The 24,701-nt window shown below is 36.7% G+C and overlaps 1 protein-coding gene across 1 annotated transcript in view; it reads left to right on the top strand.

The window, feature by feature from the left end:
- The window catches only part of HSD17B4 (hydroxysteroid 17-beta dehydrogenase 4), an 81,350-nt gene extending 60,388 nt beyond the window's left edge, over positions 1–20,962 (top strand). The window contains exons 21-24 of the mRNA NM_001081901.1: positions 165–251; positions 1,321–1,459; positions 12,417–12,544; positions 20,542–20,962. Of these exons, the coding sequence (NP_001075370.1) occupies positions 165–251; positions 1,321–1,459; positions 12,417–12,544; positions 20,542–20,631 (444 nt within the window). The 3' untranslated portion in view covers positions 20,632–20,962. The remainder of the gene's footprint in view (positions 1–164; positions 252–1,320; positions 1,460–12,416; positions 12,545–20,541) is intronic.
- Positions 20,963–24,701: the final 3,739 nt, after the last annotated feature.

The raw sequence follows: 24,701 nt of genomic DNA, 5'->3' as shown, positions 1-24,701 counted from the left end.
CATTTAATTTATAAACTATTTAATTTGGATTGTTATTTTCTTTTTCATATGAGGAAAAAATGTAAATTTCTTTTAAAAAAAAGACTTTATACTGTTTCACAATGATTGTGTTTTCATTGGAATCATAAGAGTGAACTGTTTTTTTCTCTTGTACTCCTTATAAGATCCAAGAAACTGGAGACATCGTCATTTCAAATGCATATGTGGATCTTGTGCCAACATCTGATATGTTAGCTAAGACACCCTCTAAGGTAGGTTGTAAAAACTGGTACCCAAGTCATTTCCTGATTTATGAATTTCAGTTAAGATCACTTTAAGAATGTTCAGGCTACTTTAGAAAATTAAGAGCTATGAAAGATTCTTAATTCTTGAACTGGAGGACATTAAATCAGAACTGCTTGGAATGAAAGGGGAATATTTTGACAACTTAGGAATTTAAGAAAAATTTTTTTCGAAGATATTAGTGTATCTTTCAAGTGAAAATAATTTTCTATGTTTAGAGTAACTAAGTCAGTTATTTAATGAGAAATAATGGTATTTTGGAGAAAAATCAATTAAAAAGAAATATCCTATACCTTTTTCTTGATTTAAATATTTGTATAAAGCTTTGTATGCAAATATAAAAACAATAGCATGTATTATTTATTAAAACATTTGTGTTATTCTCTATTAACATACTGAGACTTTTAATAAAAATGTTTGTATTCTCTGTCTCCAAAATATTAACTTTGTAATGTTGAGGTTTTCATACCCATGGTCTTTAATTGTCTGTCAGCCGTATTATCGTATAACTAAAATTAAAGTCCCTTTAAGAAGAATTAAAGAATCTCTTAAGAAGTTTTAGAGCTAGAAAGAAATTCAGGCTTCATGTAATTTAGTCCCATTTTACAAATCAAGAAATGAGACCACAGAAGATTGATTTGTCCAGTATCTCCCTGCTGAAGTTAGTTAGGACATAGGCTGTCCAGTTCCTAGTTTCCTTTTAAAATATTATTTCTGAATTCTGATCAAAGTAAAATCCTTTTATTAAGAGGACTGAGGTTCTGCATGACATAAATAAACATAAGGAAAGTGTGAAAGAAGCCTGGTGTGAAAAAAACTAGTTTATTTATGTATAGGTTTTTAAAACCATATTGCACGTCACCTTATTGCACGTATATTTTGTAATAATTTTTCCCCTTGAGTCATTTTTATATAACTTTTAAAATTAAATTTTCTACAACTAGAAGGACCCACAACTAAAAATACACAACTAGGTACTAGGGGGTTTTGGGGAGAAAACGGAAGAGTAAAATCTTTAAATTTTCTCCTTTTTGCTAGGGTGGGGAGCTTCAGAGTACCCTTGTTTTTGAGGAAATAGGTCGCCGCCTTAAGGATATTGGGCACCAGGTGGTAAAGACAGTAAACGCTGTATTTGAGTGGCATATCACTGAAGGTGGAAATACCGCAGCTACGTGGAGTAAGTCATATCTCTGCCTTTATAATATTCTAAGATAACTCTTAGTAAATAGAGATGAAATATCCTTGTTATAATGAAAGCCTGTCTTTTGAAGGTAAATAAATCCTACCGTCTTAGGTAAATTGCTTTTCCTGGGAAGTAGCAAGTTTCAGGACACCCAAAGACATGTATGTTTTTTAGACAGATAGGGAATCAATTAAAATGAAAATATCTGTTTTAAAGATTTCATTGTAACCTCAAATAGTGGTTTTAAACAGTCATCTTAGCTGTATGCTTCTTTAATCTCCAAATTCCTTTTAAACATAAAGTATATCAGGTCAAATGAAATGTTTTTAAATTGTTAAATTTTGACAGTTTTAAAACTTCTTTTTTCATCCTCAAACATTAATAATTTGGATTTATCACCTTAATTATCAGTGAAAAGTCATAATTATTTTCTTGACTTATACGGATGGCAGTCAAAGGTGCTAATTATATCTAGTCTAGGGAAATTATCTGTTAGAGTGCCATGTTAGCAACCTGGCAAAGCATCCTGTATAAACTAAGTTGCTGCAGAAAGAAAGCAGTCACATTTCCATTCACTAATATGGAGGTCCAAAAGGACCTTGGTACCCTTTTATAAAGAAAGGGAAATTAGGTGATAAAAAGAGAAAGAAGATAAAAAAAATTCCTACCAGACCTTTTGCATCTACTTTTAAGAATGTGACCCATATTAATCATGGCACAAACTTTTCTATGTTGTGGGATATAATAGATTGCAGTGTCCAATTTTAATTTAATTCTTAAAGTAAAATCGGGAAAGGTAAGATGAAATTACTAAAGTTGAGTGAAAGGTTTTTTCTAGATTAGAGAATTTTCTCTGTATACATAGTACGGCACTAGCACTTTTGTGGGCTCACTTTGCTAATCAGTCATCCGTTAGCGAGTTTGGAAGCATCCAGTGTCTTTCTGTCATGACAGAAAAATGTGTGGCTGTATCAGATTCACTGTGCTGTTTCCAAGTAGGTTACAGGACAGTGGAGAGTAGTGAAGAGAGTACACATGCATTCTCTCTTCTCATCAATCAGTTATAAATTGATGAGCCACTGCTTCTAACAAAGAGAATATCTTAGTTCAGGCTGCTATAACAAATAGACTACCCCTAGACTGGGTAGGTTAAACAACAGAAATTTATTTTCTCATAGTCTGGAGGCTGGGAAGTCCCAGATGAAGGTGCCAGCATGGTTGGGTTCAGGGAGAGCCCTCCTCCTGGTTTGTGGACAACTGCCTTCTTGCTATGTTCTCACATGACAGAGAGGTCATCTCTTTCATGTCTCTTCTTCTAAGGACACTAATGTATTTCATCGTGGAGACTGCACTCTCATGAGCTCATCTAAACCTAATTGCCTTCCAAAGGCCCCACTTCCAAATACCATCATATTGGGGATTAGGGCTTTAATATATGGATTTTGGAGAGACACAAACATTCATTCCATGGCTCACAGCTATTCATATTTTGAATCTTGAAACATGCTATTAATGAACGTTGACCATCATTTCTTTTACCTTTATGTTATAGAGTATTCTGACCTCTAGAGTTGTTGGAGAAATATGGTGTACCAGTGAATGTTCGCTGAAGCTTTTTGATTTTTCATGTTTTCTACCTGGAAGTCCTAAGGGACAGGATCCTTTCATTTGTAGTCAGACAGCTGTGGTCCCCTGAGTCTGTCTACTAATGTAGGGTAGGAAGCATCCAGAATAGTTTTTAGCTCATAAGATTCTTCCCTTCCTTCATTATTGTGAAATACAATGGGATCCCATGTATTTTAGGTTGGCTGAGAGCCCCTGTAAGGCTAAGGGACTCCTGGAGGTGGCTTGTGATTGGCTTATACTCTAGGACCATCTAAACTTTTAGGCCCATCTGAAGCCTGGTTGTAATCCTTCTCTAGGGACTATGGGCTAGTGTATGAGATGTAGTATACTCAGGTGGTACTGGAAAGCAAGGAGTATAGGCTGTCTTCTGAAAATCCCATAACTGATGGAATGAACCATCGTCGCTCAATATTTCTACAACACATACCATGCAAGTAATGTGTCTATTCAAACCATTTTTTTAAGGAAAAAAATCTATAGGTTTGGGTTTTTACTTGTACAGTAGAAGCTAATATTTTACAGATTTCCATTATTTTTATTCTGATTGCTATTTTAGAATGCCTAAGTGCCTTAAAAATCAGATTGTTTTATTCCTCATTACAACTAAAGATCACTGTAAATGCTCACTTAAACAAAAAAAATTAAACTGTGTATCTAAATCAACTGAAACTTTTTGAGATGATCTTCTATTACATATTCCTATAAAACATTATGGAATTTTGTTCAGTTGATTTTGGTTCAAAATAAACAAGTTTATTTTTAATATAACAATTGCTGTTCCTCTTAGGGAGTTCATTATATAAATGAATTTATGTTCATTATATAAAATTTGGTATATAAAGAAGAAAATAATGATGTATAATCCCACTACCCACAGTTAACATTTTGATGTTTGTTCTTCTGACAGACGTTTGTGTTTATAGAAAGTTAATTAATTCAGAAGGGGGATAAAGGAAGGCAAAAATGTAGTCTGTATTTAGTCCCTCAAATTTCAAAGTGCCTAATATTTTCTAAATAAATTCATAGATTAACAGTGTATATGTAGGTGTTATTCCTTTCCTTTCCTTCTTCTTTCTGTCCTTCTTTCTTTGTATCCGTCCATGATGGAATTAAACTTTTTCTCTATGGATGAAAGCATATTAAAATTTAAGTTATAAATGTAAAGCACCAGGTTTTTGAAGATATTGGTGAAGGAGAGGAATGTGATCTATAAGGGTGAGAAAAATATGCTGGAATTGTGTGTCTCAAAGTTGGCAGAATAGAACTCTGTAGGGATTTATAAAGTATAGTCATGCACTGAAGAACAACTTTTGGTGCATGACGGACTACATATAGATGGTGATCCCATAAGATTAGTACCATATAGCTTAGGTGTGTAGTAGGCTATACCATCTAGGTTTGTGTAAGTACACTCTGTGATGTTCACACAATGACAAAATTGCCTAACGATGCATTTCTCAGAAAGTATCCCTGTCATTAGGTGACACGTGACGGTGTACAGATGATTAATTCTTAGCAAACAGGACAGTTTCCTTCAATGTAGTGTCAATACCAACTAAGCTTGTTGCCTTATCTTGGTGGCACTTTCCTTGTAGGCAATATTAGAAAATGTGCTTACATTTAAAAGTAACATTTGATTAACTTAGGAAAAGGGTTTTTCCTTACATTTCCACTGGAAAAATGGGAATGTGGAAATCTTGTTTGTAACTACTTATTATTGATGCCTTGTGGCTTTTGTCTGTTTTGTCATCTCTTCTTCAGGTCCTTATTTATTAAAGCTAACAATCAAATTGGATCTTAAAGCTTTCTCTAAAAGCATTTACCGTTCTCTTTGGTTGTCTGCCCATCTGTTATTTGATTTGATTCTCAACTGTGTAACTTCTTTTAGTTCTGGTTGTTTTCTCGTAGTCTTTGTGTCACCGAGCTAAATCACGGTAGCTGGCAGCAGTAGAAACTATCTAAGTCTTTTGACTTATGATGTCTTAGAAGATTCCACGTTGGCATCTCTAGTTTGCATCTTGGTGCTTAATGACATCAAATAGATGATTGAATGCTTTGACTTAGGGAATACCTACCTTTTTTTTTTTTTACAAGCAGTTTTAAAAATGTTTTGCTAAACACTTAATTACAAATGTTTTGTATTTTAAATTGCTGTTAGTTGTCCCAGCCTTGTTTACATTATAGCATACCAGAATCTGGTTACAGACAACAAGGCTAAGCTCCTCAGTTCACCTTGGCTGGGGACAGGTATCAGTGGAGTTAGACAAGTGACTGACCTTGAGCAAGTCTTGGAACTGAGGGGTTTGTGCTCAGAGACCTGGAAGGCATATTCGAACCCAAAGATGCTAGACTGTGCCCATCTTCCCTGATCCCTCCCCCATTCTGCCATCCAAACAACACCAACAACAAATCTCTGGGCAGGATGTATGTCTTGGGGGTCTTTTAAAACCAAATTAGTCTGAGTCTAGAGAGAATTAGGAGAGTTCTCATTTCAGTGCTGGGTCAGGGTTGGTTTTGGCTGTGGAGGGGGAGGCGTCGTAGCTGTGTCCTTTAAGGTTAGGCCCCTGTGAAGCCTGTTGTGCCTGGTCATCTAGGAGCAGGAGGGCTGCCGGGGTGAGGGCCAGTGTGGCCTCTGCCTCTCTGGGCTTAGATGATCTGAGAGAGGCTGGAGAGCCCTTTGTCTTCTCTGTGGGCTGAGAGTGTGTAACAGAGAGATAGAGGCCCTTCATCTGCATAAGAAGCCAGAGGAAGGGCCTCAGTGAGCTGCCTTTGGGAAGGAAGCCATATCCTGGAATAGTCACTGGCACCTTCTAATTTCTACCTCTGGAGACAATGTTTTTTTTTTTTTTTTTAAAGATTTTATTTTTTCCTTTTTCTCCCCAAAGCCCCCCAGTACATAGTTGTATATTCTTCGTTGTGGGTCCCTCTAGTCGTGGCATGTGGGACGCCGCCCCAGCGTGGCTTGGTGAGCAGTGCCATGTCCGCGCCCAGGACTCGAACCAACGAAACACTGGGCCGCCTGCAGCGGAGCGCGCGAACTTAACCACTCGGCCACGGGGCCAGCCCCTGGAGACAATGTTTTAATCATGAATTATTGTCTTAGAATTATTAAAAATATCCGTAGGTAGTGATTCCTTAGGTAGGTAGAGGTCAAGATAGAAGCCTATCTTTCTTACTTCACTATTAATATCTGTTATAATGTCAAGAACACAGTGATCTTGGGCCAGCCCCAGTGACCTAGTGGTTAAGTTTGGCATGCTCTGCTTCAGCAGCCTGGGTTCGGTTCCCGGGTGTGGACCTATGCCACACATTTGTCAGTGGCTGTGCTGTGGTGGTGGCTCACATACGAAAAGAAGAAGATTGGCAACAGATGTTAGCTCAGGGCAAAACTTCTTCAGCAAAAAATAATAATAATAATAGAAAAAGAACACAGTGATCTTATCTATGTCTTTTTATTACTCCAAAATGTAATTGAATGCCCAGACGTATTTGAACACCTTTTTCCAATATCCTACGCCTTCAGGTATTCTACCATTTTGAATAATGGTTGTCCTTTAGCTTTTTATTTTGCTAGGGATTCTTCAATTAGGTTGAAAAGGTGACATGGACATCAGATAGAGAAATAAATCTCTGAATTCTGTTTAAATAGAGTCTGTTGCTTGTCACAGTTATCCTACTGTATTATCATTTATAATTGTATGTTTCCTCCCACTTGGTCTTGGGCTTAACCCTGAGAAAGAGCTGCAGATTAATTTATTTCCAACTTTTAGTATGATCTATAACACATAGTAGCCTATTCCGTATGTGTTGAATAAATGCTAAAAGCCACGTAGAATGCATAGATTTAGATGGAATTAGATGTCTGCCTTTTTAAAAAAGTGCTGAATTAGTAGCTTTCCCGCTATTAAAATAATAAGTTTATCATATGGATAGTGACGTTTATTTTCTATTTAGTATGAGTGAAATGTCTGGGAACAGTATGATACCATTAAAACATTTATAAGTAAGCATTATATTTTACAATATTTATCACTATTAATTTCTAAAACCACCCAAAAGTTGTTCTGGTAAACCCTTTGGATCCAATTCTGTTGTTGTAAGCAAGAGTGAAAACTCAAAGAAAATAAAAGATGGCAGGAAGGCATAAAGAAGATAAGGAATCAGAGGCTTTATATGCCCTATAGAATAGTCTGCTCCTGAAAATTAAAACATAGTTACTTTTATCTGCAAATTCAGAAACCATAAGCTCTAAAAATGGAATGTTTTTTCTCCTAACTCATTGGTGGCAAAACCTGGTCTGAACCTACACGATGAGATTGATTGTCTTTCTCTCACTTACCGTGGGTTAGTTGAGTATGGAAATCATGTATTTTTTTATAGAGTTTTGCACCATTGGAGGGGCTTTCATAATATATAATACATGTTTTATGTACTGTATTTCCTTTCTAAAATCTGAAAAATTCTGAATTCCAAAACACATCTGGCCTCAGGGAGTTCAAATAAGGAATTGGGGCTTGTGTATATATATATAAGTAATTCTGATAGAACACAAGTGATAAGAGACGTGGAAAAGGTGCTATTGGCTTTCACAGAATGGGAAGCTGGTTCATTCAACAAAAATTTGAACGTTTACTGTGTACCCAGTTCTCTGTGATGTTGTAGATTACAAATATGAAGACAGGATATCTTTTTTTGTCCATGGTAATAACTGTTAGAGGCAATGTATTAGGAAAGTGTGAAATCCTGGGGTTCAGGATACAAGGGTTGTTGCATTGCAGATTAAAGGGAAGGAAGACCTAAATTAAAGTGATAATGGAGAGGAGAGGGCCTTACTGGATCTATTGCTAAGATAGAATTGACTGATGTCTGAAAAACAAGACAGTTAATAAAACAAGAAGAATGAGAGAGAGTCAAAACTAATGCTGAGGCTTTGGCGTGAGTGACCAAGGATATTGACTCCATTACTAGAAATGCAAAACATGGGAGAGGAGAGAAGTTTAGGCCAGAAGAGGACACGCTGTGGTGCCAAAACTATAGCAGACCGAGATCTGGACTGGATTCTGGGAACTGCAGCCTGGAATTTAGGGGTAAGTTCACAGCCAGAGACAGACAGTTGGAAACCATATTTATGGAAATAGTAGTTGGAACTCAGAGCATTAGCTTTGCTACTCTGCTTCATGACACGCGGGGAGAAAATGGAAAGAAATCTTCATTGTCCTCCAAGATTATCTGCTATTCATGGTTTGTAGAGTAATGACACCAGTATTTCCATTTGTCCATAAATAAAGTTGAACATCTTAGAATTTGGCCCACAGATTTTAAATATGCAATTTATTGTAACTCTAGGCAGAAATATAATCCCATATTTCCAAGTGAGAATCTACTTGTTTGAATGTATCCGGTAAAATAGCCATACAATTGAAACTTTTGACAAAGACAGATTTTTTTCATGTAACAGTGTTACAATGTTGCTGAGTAAAAAATATATTTTGTTTTCCTTAGGATGATAGGTTTAAGCTGGTTAGCACTGAGCAATTTGGTTGTTTTCTTCCTAAAGGAATTTTGGTTTCCTTTCACATATTTGTAATCTTTTCCATTGAAGGAACATAATTGGAATTTACATTTATATAGCAAGATTTTAGAAATACTGTCCAATTTTGCTGGAATTTTGTTAAGTAATGAAGTGAGTTGGGTTTTAAAAAATATATACTGTGATTTTGTAGAGCTCAGTCTGCATATTTGGATTAAATCCAGGCATCTGTTATGCACTATGTCACAATGATTGGGTGAAGATGTTCTTTGAATGTTAGAGGTCATCTCTTTTGGATCTTGGAATTTTGCCAGAATGTGGAAAATGTAGACAGATTTGGCAACTGGCGTTCTTTTAAGATCAGGATACATTCATTCTTGAGGATACCATTTGATCATTAGAACCTAGTAGCTTCTGGGTTGGTGCTCATCTTTTAGTAGTCAAACCGGTCTTTAGGATTTCTCATCTTGGATATAAACTAAATCTTAAAGGTATTGTTTCCAAATTTTGAATTGGGATCCAAATGAGAGTCTCATGTGTTTATAGAAAAGACTTGAAAGATGACCTTTGGAAAGAAATATGCTGTCCGGTAAAGGATGGGAGCCTTTTTGTTGGAGAGTCATCTACTTCAGGTTACTCTATATTCCCTTAGCAACAGCGGCTGCTTCCCTTCTTACCAGGACAGCCCCTGACTGCTTGCCCATGTGCATTTACACACAAAACCACTGAAAACTGTTACGGCTTCCTATCTTGCTGTGCATGTGATTCATCTTAATAGCATATATTTTTTTAAATTTTGAAATAATTTCAGGCTTACAGAAAAGTTGCAAGAATAGTACTAAGAACTTATATCTGTCCTTCACCAAGTTTCTCCATATTGTTAACATTTTGTTCCATTTTTGCTTTTTACTATTTTATTTTCATCATACATATTATTTTTTTTCTGAAGGACTTGAGAGTAACTTACAGACCTAATGTCCCTTTATCCCTAAATACTCTAGTAGCATTTCCTAAGAACAAAGTCTTGCTCTTATCTATTCATAGAACAATTATCAATATCAGGAAATTAACATTGATATAGTATTATTATCTATTATATAGACCTTATTAATATTGTACCATTGTCCCAGTAGTGTCCTTTGTAGCAAACTAATAATAATAGTAATCATAATAATAATAATAACAATAATAGAAATGAAGAAAGAAAAAGAACTGATCAGGGTCCAATTTGGGATCATATATTGCATTTAGTTGTTAGATCTCTTTAGTTTCATTTAATCTGGATGAATGCCTCAGTCTGTTTTTGTTTTTCATGACCTCAACATATTTGAAAAGTAGAGGCTTGTTATTTCGTAGAATTTTCTTCAGTTTGTGTTTGCTTAATGTTTCTTCATGATTATTAGACTGAGTTTATGAATTTTTGGTAGGACTAGCACAAAAGTATTGTGTCCTTCTTGGTGTGATTTTTTAAAAAATCCTTTATTTTTAACTGAAGTTTTTCTTTGTTGTTATTTTTTTTTATAGAGATGCTTCTTCCATGTGCTTTTCTGATCATACACTTAACAAATAGTTACTAAGTACTTTCTATTCAAGGAAGTGTAGGGGATACAAAGACAAGACGTTCTTGTTCCAGCAAAGAATTTATAATCTTAAGGGGTAGAGGCAGCAATAAAAATAACTCCTTTCTCCTGTGGTAGCCTTTTGTAATTTGTACGGTATTTATCCCAAGACCTTCAAAGGTCCCCAGGTTTCCAGATGCACGTTCTTGTTGAACACCTCTCCCTCCCCCATTAAATGCTGTAAACTATAACTGAAATTTTTATGAACTCTTTCAGAGCCTTAATGGTTATGTAAAAACAGAGCTAAAGTTATTCATAAAGCTTCTGAAATCTCCACTAAAAGAAAATACATACAGTCTGTTTCTTCATTTTAGCAAGATTAGCCATGACCTTATAGGCATCTGTAAACTCAAGGTGACGGTGGTGGATGATTCTCCCACAGGAGCCATGTTGCATGCATGACTTGAGCCACTGTGGAACTGGAATTTCCACTCCTTCACCCCAAATTTCTGTATTCTTGCTAAGAACCTTCCCTTTGTTAGCCTTCTTTTCTTTTATCAGCCCTAGCTATTAGCTTTCCACAGTAAAAAGTTTTACTGCTCACAACTAGAAGGACCCACAACGAAGGACCCCCTATGCACCAGGGGGCTTTGGGGAGAAAAAGGAAAAAGTAAAATCTTTAAAAAAAAAAAAAAGGTTTTACTGCTTACAAGAGTCATGGCCGTGAGGCAGCACCAGGGGAGTGTGAGGGCAGGTGGACAGCTAAGAACCTTCATTACCTGAGACTTACTCCCACACGCAAGCATTAAGATGTTTATGGTCCAATTTTATTCCTGAGCAAGACTAGTGTATATAGTGGGTCTTAGTCTTAGTTGTGAAGAGTTAAAACTGTGAATGTTATCTGCCGAATGCCAGAGGCTTGCTTTTCTTTCCTTCTCCTCTCCTTTCCTTCCTCTTGCCCCCCACCTCCATCACTCTCTTTTTCTCCCTTTCTTTCATTTTAACTGTACCAATAGTACATGGAAACACATTCACAATATGTAGGTGCCAATAAGAACAGAGCCTTTGCTCTTCGTGCCTCACTTCTGATACCTTGCATGGTCTGATACCCATTGTAGAAATTTCACAGTGAAGCGAGTGAATGAAGTATACAAAGTAAAAAGGTCCTCCTCACTCTTTCTCCTCCTCAAGGTAACCATTATCAACAAGTTATTTTTAGTTTAGTTGGCAAAATTCTCTTTTGAAGAGAGTTGGAATGATTTTATTTTCTTTTTGGAGCAGGGCTTGGCTAAGCAGAATGTAGTTAAGCACTTGTTGTTTTCTTATGTACGCGTAGCTTTTCCTTGACCCTAAATTGAGGGTTCCCTTCACACTCTTAGGGAAAGTGATGCAATTGTAGTTCCTTCACTGTGGCAAGAGAAAGCACGTTTATGTGGCTGGAGCTGGATGAGTGTAATTGGGCTTCCTGGATGACTGGTTTCGGTCATGTATGAGACAGTTCAAACTTTCTAAAATGTAGCTTTGGCATACAGCTCTACAAGTGTTAGATAGAGAGCAATAAAGGTAAATTTTTAGTAGTTTTCCCACTTACCCAGACTGTTTCTGGGGCACTTAAGCCTACTGTCAAAAAGAGTTAAGGAAAAAGAAGCTAATTTTAATGTTTACAACAGTTATGGCAATAAAAACTTTATAAATAAATCATAAGTATAACAAACTAATTAAAATCTTTTTAAAATGTGTTTTGACTATCTTGCTATCCATATGACAGAACCTTTGATGAATTCAGGTATTTGAAAGGTGGGTAGAGTGTGTCTTCCCTTCTCCCAACCCAACAACATACAACTCTTTTAAAATCCAGCTTTCGTCCTTTGTTGACTGTGGAGTCTGTATTTGAACCTAAAGACCTTAACCATATAACCTCCAACAACTTCCTTATAATATGTCATCCTACATTGATTCACATTTAAAGTATCTCTGTTTTGTAAACTTCTTCAATGAGGAAAATCTATTATTGATTTGACGTTTGAAGAACTTCTTTGTAGAAAGGACATCTCAAAAAATAAAGGATTTATATAGTTTTTCTGAATGACAGGTAATATGTAACATAGAATAACTACCACATTAACTATAAGTAACCACTTGGAAACTATAGAAATGTCTGCATTTTAGTTGGTGTATTTTACTCTCATGTTGTGAAGAAAAAATGGCACATATTGGTTTCTTCCTATTTTCCCAGCTATTGACCTGAAAAATGGTTCTGGAGAAGTGTATCAAGGCCCTGCAAGAGGCTCTGCTGACACAACCTTGACACTTTCAGATGAGCATTTCATGGAGGTAGTCCAGGGCAAGCTTGATCCTCAGAAGGTAACACTCTTAAAATGTTCATTTCTTCATCATTATTGCTTCCTGTTGACAATTGAAGTATTTAGCTGACTCCCAAATTCTAAGATAGATCCCTTACAACTCTGAAGAAGACAGTTGATAGCAATATCTGAGTTGACAGATCATATATTTTTCTAATGGAGTTTGAACTGAACACTTTTTAAAACTGAATTTTTGGGTGAAATTCTTCTTTAGTCTGTAAACAGTATAAAACCCACATTTAGATCTTTTAATGTATTATTGCCATTAGTTCAGAGGTGAAAAACCGTATGATATTAGTAGATATTTTATAAAATAAGATATTTGTTCCTGATATATAAGATTAAGAACTAGTCTTTACTGTTATTGAAAACTGGAAATAGAAGGATAGAACATAGCAGTCAGTGTCTTATTGGAAGTGGAACATTTAGAGGCATGTCACTGGAAAATCATGATTAAGACAAGAGACTCTCTGACCATTATGAGTTAATCTTCTGAAGCCTTTAGCCAATCCACAAGCACACAAAATTAAAGTAACTGATTAGCAATTAGAATGGAGGAGAAAAGTTTATTGTTTTCAAATCATGATTTGGTAGCTAGAAATCCCAAGAGAATCAACTTATTGATTCTTAGAATAAAGGAGTTCAAACAAGTGGTTCAATGCACAATAATTATTAAAAAATAGCTTTCACAGAGAAGCAAAAACCAAGTAGAAGATATAATTGAAATAAATTTGTTGATAATCACAACCCAGGCTACAAAATACCAATGACCACGCTAACAAGAAAAGCACAGTGCTTATGTGATGAAAACTATACAACTTTACGAGACACAAAACAATTTGAATAAATAAGACAATGTTCAATTTTCCTGGCTAGAAAGATTTATTTAAAAAGAATTGTAAAGTAGTATAGTGGTTAAAAATATGTTCTTTGGCATCAGTTAAATCTGAGTTTGAATCTTAGCCCTGCCACTTACTCTCTAAACTTCAATTTTCTCATTAGTAAAATGAATATAATAATTGCAGTAATCTCAAAGGATTGTTATGATAACTAAATCCAGTAATATACATGAAGAGCTTAGTGTAGTGCTTGGCACCGAGTCCTCACCTAGTTCCTTCCCGGGAATTTATTTAGTACCTACTGTTACTGGGATTCAAAGTGTGGCTGAACAAGACAGTGCCCCTACTGTGTGGAGTTTACTTCTAGAGGGGAATGGAAAAGAAATAGAATTCAACTTTTCTTTCAGGTATGAAGAAAAGCAAGTTAGAGTAATGGGTTAGAGCAGTGGTTGGAAGGGTCACATAATAAATATTTTGGGCTTTGCTGGCCCAGGGTTCTCTGTTTCACCTGCTCACTTTCATTGTTGTTAAAGAGTTAAAGTAGCTGTAGAATATATGTAAACCCCGTGGATGGGGCTGTGTCCCAGTAAAACTTTATTTACAAAAACAGGCAGCAGACTAGTTTTGGTCCACAGGGAGTAGTTTGCCAACCCCTAGAGTAGAGTGTGACGGGATAAAGGCACTATTTTAGATAGAGTTGTCTGAAAAGGCCTGATAGAGACCTAAACGAAGTGAGGGAATGAGCCTTGAGCCTAAGGAAACAACTAGTGCAAAGGCTGGAGGCTTATTGTGGTTTTCTAACTGTGAGGAGGCCAGTAGAGCTAGTAAAACGAACAGGGAGGAGAGTGGTAGGAGGTGAGATGGGAGAAGTAGGCAAGGGCCAGATTCCACAGGACCTGGTAGGTCTTGCCGAGGAGTTTAGCTCTTGTGTAGTGGGAAGCCGCTGAGCTGTGGAATGGCAGCATCTGAGTTTTAAAGTGGAAAGCTGACTTTGGGGCAGAGAATGGGTAATTAAGAGTTCTTTTTTAGATATGTTATATTTGAGATGCATGTATATAAAGATTAAATGTAGGATTAGGGAAACATTTATATAATTGCTTGGAATACCAGGCCTTTTGGGGATGAATGGGTTATTCAGTGAATGGTACTGGGGAGTTGCATAGGAAGTGGTAGTGCTTTCTGTCATTCCGTATACCTAAATCATAGCACATGGGATAGAATTAAATGTGGAAAATAAAAGCAAAGCAAAAACTTGATGAAAACTTGGATATTTATTGTTCTTAATGATAATTCTTAGAGACACTGAATATCAGGGATTTTCTAGACTTATTTGGCTTTATTACCTTCTCCACCGCGGTGCTGTCATCACTCTTCTTCAGTTATCAAAGACCTTGTCTGCTAGTGGACAGTCTTTCTCTGCCACCAGTTCTTGTCAACCTTGGTGGCTTACTTCAAGATTCATAAAAGTGACTTCTCTTCGTTCATTGATCTCACTTCTAATTATCTTTTACTCTATTGTATATCAGCTTTAGTCCTTATTAGCAGCATAAAATGTACAACTTCAACATCTATTTCAAAACATCTCTATTTTTCAATACCATCACCTACAGTTCCATTAACCTGTTATGTTATTCCTATTACTAGAGCTGAGGGCTTCAGTTTGTTGACACCACCACTTTCTATCCATCAGGTCCCTTCTGTTTTGTCTTCTCTCCTTGTTCACCTTAGATTCCATGGTTCATCTGCATAATATCTCCCTTGAAAATACTCAACTCCCTTGTATCGCTCTCATCTTACTTGCCTGGAAAACTCCACCCTGTTTTAACCCCATTCCCTGCCATTTTTGTATCTGTACCTGAATAGATGAACGTGGCAGGAAAAAAGCCATCCAACTAGACAGATTGGCTTCCCTTTAAGTTTTTGATCACAAGCCTCAAAGAGTCTCTAAGCACTGTCTAGCAATCTTATTATGATTTTCCAGTAAACTTCCATTCCTGTTGACTGTTTCGTACTTGTCTTCTCTAAACTCTCACACACCCCCACCTCCCTTTCAAACATCCTTCGTGTTTCCTTGAAAACAAAAGGCTTTTAGATGAACACTTTTACCCTCCTATCATCAGGTCTATTCTATAAGCATCTGCATCCATCTTTTTCTCTTCCCATGTACTATATTAAAGGAATTTTTTCTCTTCCTGTCAAAGACTAGTCCCTTCAATTCTCTTCCAGATATCTGCTCAAGATCATTGCTGCTTCCCCTTTTCTCTCTTTTCTGAATCAATCTCTCCCATTCCACTACATAATTCTCACACAGCATACAGGCAGGCTAATATCTTGATTCTAAAGCAAATGTCTTCCTGTTCTTTTTTTTTTTTTTTTTGGTGAAGAAGATTGGCCCTGAGCTAACATCTGTTGCCAGTCTTCCTCCTTTTGCTTGAGGAAGATTGTCACTGAGCTAACATTTGTGTCAATCTTCTTCTATTTTGTATGTTGGATGCCACCAGAGCATGACTTGATTTGCAGTGTGTAGGTCTGCACCTGGGATCTGAACCTGCAAACCCTGAGCCGCAGAAGTGGAGTGCATGAACTTAACCACTATGCCACTGGGCCAGCCTCTAAATGCCTTCTCTTGATATCAGATTTCAATCCAGCATGTCTGTGATTCTTTTCACAAAAGAATTGTCTAAACCAGCACTGTCCAATAGTTATGTAATGTGAGCTACATATATAATTAAAATTTTTCTAGTAGACACATTAAACAAAGTTAAAAAGAAACAAATGAAATTAATTTTAATTTCATGTATTTAACCCAATACAGTCAAATATTTCAGCATGTAATCAATGTTAAAAATATTAGTGGGATATTTTATATCCTTTTTCTTATACTCAATCTTTAAAATCCAGTGCATCTCTGCCAAGACTAACCATATTTCAGGTACTCAGCAGCCACATACGCTAGTGGCTACTTTGTTGGGCAGCACCGGTTTAAACATTCTGTCTTAACTTTGCTCTTCTATCCTCTCTTATCTGACTTCCACGTCTATTATTCCATCCACGTCTGTTAGTCCACTGATAGCATTTTTGTCAAGGTTCTGTTTTGCTAAATCCAATGACTGTTTCTCTATCTGCATCTTACTCAACCTTTCAGTCATGTTCAAGTCAGTCAACCACCAACTGCTTAAAATAATTTCATCCCTTGGCTTTATGATTCTGTGTTTTCCTGTTTTTCGCTTTCTCCACCTTTGGCTATTCCTAATTTCCTTTGGTGTCTTCTTCTCCCCTCAACCATTAAATTTGGTGTTTTTCAGGGCTCATTTCAGGGAGCTTCTCTAAATAACACTCTCCTTAAATGAGTTCATCCATCCCATGGTATTTAAAGCCATCTATATGTTGACAATTCACAAATTTAAATGTCTCGCTTGGTCGTCCTCTCTGAGTTTCGTAGTGTTATAAGCAGTTTTCAGGAAATGGCGCTGTCATCTGTCTACCCAAATTAATATGCTCAGTAATGTAAGCATCATCTTGGTTTCCTTCTGTACCTCTGTGTGTCCTTTCTATCCTTAATCCTGCCTGATTTTTCTCCAAAATATATTTTGACTTCATCTTCCTCACTAAGGATAGCACCCTGATCCAAGCCTCTGTCACCTCTCACTTGGCTTACAGTAGCTTCCTGACTGATCTCGCTGCTTCCAGTCTTACCTCTCCACCAATCTGTTCTCCACACAGGAGCCAGGGTAGTACTTTAAAAATGTAGATCAGATTATAGTTCTTTCCACCTGATAAAAAACTCCCAAGATTTCCTTTTGCACTTGGATAAAATCCAAACTACCTGTTGTTATGTTACATATGATGTTTTCCTTGCTCATCTTTTCAGCTTCATCCCACACTGCCTGCCTCATCACTTAGTTGTGTTTTTTTTTGTTTTTTGAGGAAGATTAGCCCTGAGCTAACTGCTGCCGATCCTCCTTTTTTTTTTAAATTTTATTTTTTTCCTTTTTCTCCCCAAAGCCCCCTGGTACATAGTTGTATATTCTTAGTTGTTGGTCCTTCTAGTTGTGGCACGTGGGACGCCGCCTCAGCGTGGCTCGATGAGCGGTGCCATGTCCGTGCCCAGGATTCGAACTGACGAAACACTGGGCCACCTGCAGCGGAGTGCACAAACTTAACCACTCAGCCACGGGGCCGGTCCCCCAATCCTCCTTTTTTTGCTGAGGAAGACTGGCTCTGAGCTAACATCTGTGCCCATCTTCCTCTACTTTATCTGTGGGACGCCTACAGTGGCTTGCCAAGCAGTGCCATGTCCTCACCCGGGATCCGAACCAGTCAACCGCAGGCGGCCAAAGCAGAACGTGCGAACTTAACTGCTGCGTCACCGGCCGGCCCTGCCTCATCACTTATTATGCTAATTCCACTAACATTGTTTTTCCTCTCAGTTCCTTCCCATCAGCTTTCACCCCTTTGCTGTCTGTGCATTTGACGTTTTTGAAATTTCTACCTTCAACTTTTTGCATGGCTAGCTTCATTTCATCCAAAGTAGTTCCTTCCTGTTAGACTCTCTAATAGCATCCTATTCTCTCCTTCATAGCATTTATAACAGGCTTTACTTGTTTACGTTTTATTTTTTGACTCCCTTTCTATAATGTTACTCATGAGCACAGGGAGAGAGATATATTTCCTAGCCTAGAATCTTGCCAATCTAATACTTGAGTAGATTGAAGCAAGGATAGAAATAAGGAACATAAGCTCAATAGCAGTAGTTTAGGCTATCTAGAAATTAAGAACTTCTGCATGTCAGACTCCATAAGATATTCCCATAAGCCTGGGGGAAAGAAAATGATACACACTATGTTGGTATCAGTAACCTATAAAAAAGTCTAGAAAGCAGTAGATCTCAATATAAAAAATGGGCGAAAGGTATGAACCAATAATTAATGAAAAAAATGGAAATGAATAACATACATGAGAAAAACTATTAATTTTTCTCAGGATCCAAAAAATGCAAATTAAAGCATGTCATTTTTCCCTCAGATTTTCAAAGATTAAGAAAATAGCATTGTTAAGGTCAGGATAAGAGAATTCACACATAGCTGGAAGGAATATCAGTTTGGTGTAGTCTTTCTGGAAAGCATTGTGGCAGAGGTTCGCTGGCTTTCTTCCTTTATAGCAACTTAGGGTCTCACCACTTTCTGCATGGCACTCCTAGACCAAAAGAAATACCTAAAGGTCCTGTTAAGTAAGTAGTTAGGCCCAAACAATAGTAGTTTTTCATGTTGTGTTTTACCAATGTTACTGGATTTTCCTGGAAAATTTTAAATATTCCACAGTATCCCTGGGAGTTTGCTGTGATGCTCTGGTGCGCCATGGTGCACAGTTTGGAAATTGTGGCAATATGAAAGTATAGTCAGGAACCTTATTTAAGAAATGTCATGATTTAGTCATTCTTCTTCTAAGAATCCATCCTAAGAAAATAGATAGGAACAAAGACTTATGTACAAAATCCTTCCACTCAATAACAGCCATCAAATATTGGTGTATTTACTTCAAGGAATTAGGTGTTCGTATTTTAGGTTGTAAATTCTTCTCAGCCTTTAGTCCCTGGCAAGCAAGTCTAAGTACTGCCCTCTTTGCAGGAGTCACAGACCATTGTTTTTGTAACTGTACAGGGAAAGCAGTCTTCGTTTTGAAATTCCCATCTCCAGTTTGAATACCTGGCACTTGATCCTGATTGAATGCGTTCTCCCTTATTATTTCTGGGATGAAAAGTTTAAGTAGTTTTTGCTTTTCGTCAAGTTGGTGAGAATTTACTTTTGAGATCAAGTTGCTGCTAGTTGATAAGCAGGAGATGATGTTGAGCAAAGATCAACCGAGTTCAGGTCCTGGCCCTCCTTCCTGCTGGCTCTGTGGCCTTGAGCAGGTTATTTACGCTCCCTGAACTTCAGTTTTCTCATCTGTCAACTGGGATGAGAACTGCTGACATGGCCACTTCAAGTCGATGACTGTGCTTCTCAAGTGAGAGTATCTGTAGGGCTGCTTTGTAATGTTAAGTATACATGGATATTACTAACTTTTCAATCTAGCTAAAAATCTAGGGACTTCTTTTTCACTTGATATTCCATGTTATTTTCTCAATAAGCTGTAAAAACTCTGATCTGTGATTTACTATTTTTATTTTACTGATAGGGAACTTGACACTGAGGGAGAATTTAAGCAACTTGCACAAGTTTCTGTTGTCAGGTCAGATGCGGAGGTAGTACGGAAGCTCTTAGTGTTTTAACCTGCCAGCCTTGTGCTTAGTGATGATGAGCTTAATATGCAACATGTCAAGCGCTAAGCTAAGCACTTTACACACCATTTCATTTAACTCACACAACAAAGCTGTCTTTTTTAGGTACTGTTGTCATGCCCATTATAGATGAGGAGGTGGGAGCTCAGAGAGGTTAACTAATTTGCCGAAGCTCACTTTGCTAGTTAGTGACAGACCTTAGATTTTAACCCAGGCATTCCGATGCTACAGCCTAGGATCTATTCACGACTTTGTTATATTATCTTATTTTGGCATTATATGGCTTTCTATTTCATGAAGATGTAATAAATATTTTTGATCTGCTTTCAAAAGTTCTGAATTGAATTTTTAAATTTTTTTTTATTGAGGTCACATTGGTTTATAACAGTATATAAATTTCAGATGTACAACATTATATTTCAGCTTTTGTATAGACTGTGTTGTGTTCACCACCAGATGTCCGGTTGCCATCTGTCACCATACGCATGCGCCCCTTTACCCTACCCCCTACCTCTTCCCCTCTGAATATTTTTATTCTTAGGAATACAGTAAAGGCTTTTTATTCATATGGTCTCAAATTTATGTTTAAGAACGTAGACTGAAGCCAGAAGCATAGGTTGAAGCATAACTCCCAGATCTGTCAGTGCAGATAAATTATTCTGTGGTTTTCTAAACTACACAAGAAACATTTATTTTTTCTTAGATATCTAAAAATATGGGTGCTATCTGTAATCATTAAACTATCATTGCTAGATAAAAGTTGCCTTTGTTGTCCAGAATTAACAACTCAATTGTGTTTAGTCTGAACAATGATCTTTTAAAAGAAAGAAATAAAATGTAACATGATGAAGGTACTCTTTTTCTCTCTGTCCTTTCCAGGCATTCTTTAGTGGCAAACTGAAGGCCAAAGGGAACATCATGGTGAGCCAGAAGCTTCAGAAGATTCTGAAAGACTACGCCAAGCTCTGAAGGACATACTACATTATTAATGAAAAGAGAAAAATTAAATACTCTCTTCACTCAAATGTGCAAAAGTGATCAAAACTAAGATACAGGGGAAATTGGTTAACATTTTCAGATTTCAGATAACTTTTCAGGTTTTCATTTTCTACTAATTTTTCATGTTATCATTATTTTTACAAGAAACTGTAAGGTAGCACATGATTATCCTTCTGTTCTTAGATCTCTATCTTGATAAAAAATTTCCCCCAAGTCCAATCTCTTTAGAATTGTGATAGCACTTATAAGTTGAAGGAAAAATTAAATAAATAAAGGCCACTTGGATGCCTTTTATACTTCATTTTGTTATTTTCTGTTCTCTAATTGATACTCCAGTTTTAACATGAATTTTTATGCATGTACTCATTTTTCACACTTTGCTATAATAGATAATGCTCTGCTTTAAGTCAAGAGAAAGGTCTTTGGGTTTCCAAATAGTTTTCTTTCTTTCTCCCTCCCTTTTGCTAGAAATTCTTTGCTTTCATATGATGCTGTAAATTTACCAAATATATAGCTTTCTTGCTTAATCAATAATCTTAAATCATAAACATGTTACTGGCAAGTACTGTCATATCACTGTTTTCCCCAACATTTTGGCGAGATGATGTGTGTTGAGGAGATGCTCTTTTGATGAGTTGGCTGCAAAGGTGACCAATTAGTGGGATGCTCAGCTGAGGGATGGAGTAAGTTTCAATCATGGAGCACAACTGAGGAGAATATGTTTGGTTGTGTGGGTGTTATAGGCTGAGTTCCCTGAGAAGCAGACTTTGAGAAGGAGATTCATGGGCAGGAAATTTGTTTGAGAGTGTTCTTGGGATCAATACCTGGGGGTAAGGGGTGGTAAGCAAAGAAAGCAGCGCTGTGCCGAGGGAGAAGTTAGGCTGTGGTGCAGTTACCACAAGCCCTCAGCCATTCTTTTGGGAGCTCTGAAGCTGGGACTGCCCTTCAGAATTGTTCTGAGCTAACTCGTCATTGATTATAGCCTGCCCTGCAAAGGGGCCAAAGCAGCAGAGCGATTCCAGGTATGTTCTTATGTCAGTTGATAATCTACCTGGGGGAATAATATGTCATCAGCTGAATGGGGCTTCTGGAAGTGCAGCACAGCAGTTTGCTTCAGGGAATAAGATTGAAGGAACTAGAGCTTGGGGATCAAGGGAGAAAGTCTCAAAAATTTGAAATTGTAATACTTTGCACAGTAATGGAACATAGTTGAGGATGTCAGTGTATTATTGTTGATTTAATGAATGAGCAGGATATATAGAAGGCGTAGAAGAAAAGTTACATGTTTGCCAATTATGCCTTAGTTTCATGAACTCTGTATGGTATCATAAAATTAACCTTTTTTTGGTAGCATACTTTTAATTTTATTTATTTAGTTAGTTTTAATATTTAATACCCCCTTCACTCTCTTCTCTCATTCCCTACCCCCTCTACCCCTCCTCTGGCAACCACAAATCTGTTCTCTGTTTCTATGAGCTTCGTTTCATTGTTTTAGATTCCACGTATAAGAGAGATCATACAGTATTTGTCCTTCTCTGACTTATTTCACTTAGCATAATGCCCTTTGATGTCCATCTGTGTTCTTGTAAATGGCAAGATTTCATTCTTTTTTATGGCTGAATAATATTTCATTTTTTTTGGTGTGTGTAATATATTAGACACAAACACACACACACACATCCATCCACATTTTCTTATCCATTCATCCATTGATAGACACTTAGGTTGTTTCCATATCTTGGCTACTGTAAATAATACTACAGTGAACATGGAGGTACACGTATCTTTTTGAGTTAGTGTTTTTGTTTTCTTCAGATAAATACCCAGGAGTGGAATAGCTGGATCATATGGTAGTTCTATTTTTAATTTTTTGAGGAACCTCCAAACTGTTTTCCATAGTGGCTGCACCAATTTACATTCCCACCAATAGTGCACAAGGGTTCCCTTTTCTCCACATCCTTGTCAACACTTATCTCTTCTCTTTTTGATAATAGTCATTCTAATAGGTGTGAGGTAATATCTCATGGTTTTGATTTGTGATGTTGAGCATCTTTTCATGCACCTGAAGGCCATCTGTATGTCTTCTTTGGAAAAATGTCTGTTCATATCTGCCTATTTTTTGATCAGATTCTTTGTTTTTTTGCTATTGAGTTGTATGAGTTTTTTATATATTAATCCCTTATCAGATATATGATTTGCAGATATTTTCTCCCGTTCTGTAGGTTGCCTTTTCATGTGGTGGATGGTTCTTTTGCTGTGCAGAAGCTCTTTAGTTTGATGTAGTTCCACTTGTTTGTTTTTGCTTTTGTTCTCTTTGCTTTTGGTGTCAGATTCAAAAAACCATTGCCAAGACTGATGTCAAGGAGCTTAATGCCTGTATTTTCTTCTAGGAGTTTTCTGGTTTCAGGTCTTCTGGTTTTTAAATCCATTTTGAGTTAATTTTTGTGTATGGTGTAAGATAGTGGTCCAGTTTCATTCTTTTGTGTGTGGCTGTCCAGTTTTCCCAACAGCATTTATTGAAGAGACGGTCCTTGCCCCATTGTGTATTCTTGGCTCCTTTGTTGTAAATTAATTGACCTATATGCTTGGGTTTATTTCTGGGCTGTCTGTTCTCTTCCGTTCATGTATGTGTCTCTTTTTATCCCAATACCATACTATTTTGATTAGTATAACTGTGTAATCTGGCTTGAAATCAGGGAGTATGATGCCTCCAGCTTTATTCTTTTTTCTCAAGATTGCTTTGGCTCTTCAGAGTCTTTTGTGGTTCCATACAAATTTAGGATTGTTTGTTCTATTTCTGTAAAGAATGCCATTGGAATTTTGATAGGGATTGCACTAAATCTGTAGATTGCTTTGGGTAGTATGGATATTTTAATAATATTAATTCTTCCTGTCCATGAACATGGATTACTTTTCTGTTTATTTGTGTCTTCAGTTTCTTTCATCAGTGTCTTATAGTTTTCAGTAAACAGGGCTTTCAACTCCTAGGTTAAATTTATCCCTTGGTGTTTTATTCTTTGTCATGAAGTTTTAAATGAGATTGTTTTCTTAATTTCTCTTTCTGATAGCTCGTTATTAGTGTATAGAAACACAACTGATTTTTGTATATTGATTCTGTATTCTGCAACTTTGCTGAATTGATTATTTCCAATAGTTTTTTGGTAGATTCTTTAGGCTTTTTAATATATAGAATCATGTCATCCACAAATAGTGACAGTTTGACTTCTTCCTTTCCAGTTTGGATGCCTTTTATTTCTTTTTCTTGTCTAATTGCTCTGGCTAGGACTTCCAATACTATGTTAAATAAAAGTGGCAAGAGGGCATCCTTGTCTTGTTCCTGATCTTAGAGGAAAAGCATTTAGATTTTCACTGTTGAGTATGATGTTAGCTATGGAGCTTGTATATGTGGAGTTTATTATGTTGAGGAATGTTTCCTCTATACCCCCTTTGTTGAGAGTTTTTATCATAAATGGATGTTGAATTTTGTCAAATGCTTTTTCTGCATCTATTGAGGTGATCATATGATTTTTATCATTCATTTTGTTAATGTCATGTATCACATTGACTTATTTGCAAATGTCAAACCATCCTTGCTCCCCTGGAATAAATCTCACTTGATTGTGGTGTATAATTCTTTTAATATATGTTGAATTTGGTTTGCTAATTTGGTTTGTTGAGGATTTTTGCATCTGTGTTCATCAGGCATATTGGCCTGTAATTTTCTTTTCTTTTGGCGTCCTTTTCTGGTTTTGATATCAGGGTAATGAGTCTTCCATTTTTGGAAGAGTTTGAGAAAGAGTGGTATTCTTCTTTGAATATTTGTTGGAATTCACCTGTGAAGCTGTCTGGTCCTGGTCTTTTGTTTGTTGGGATGTTTTGGATTATTGATTCAATCTCCTTACTAGTAATCAGTCTGTTCAGATTTTCTCTCTCTTCATGATTTAATCTTGATAAGTTGTATTTTTCTAGGAATTTATCTATTTCTTCTGGGTTATCCAGTTTGTTGGCATATAATTGTTCATGGTAGTCTCTTATGATCC

The sequence above is a fragment of the Equus caballus genome, chromosome 14 (genome assembly GCF_041296265.1).
Source record: "Equus caballus isolate H_3958 breed thoroughbred chromosome 14, TB-T2T, whole genome shotgun sequence".
NCBI lineage: Eukaryota > Metazoa > Chordata > Mammalia > Perissodactyla > Equidae > Equus > Equus caballus.
This window is presented reverse-complemented; position numbering and strand designations above follow the sequence as displayed.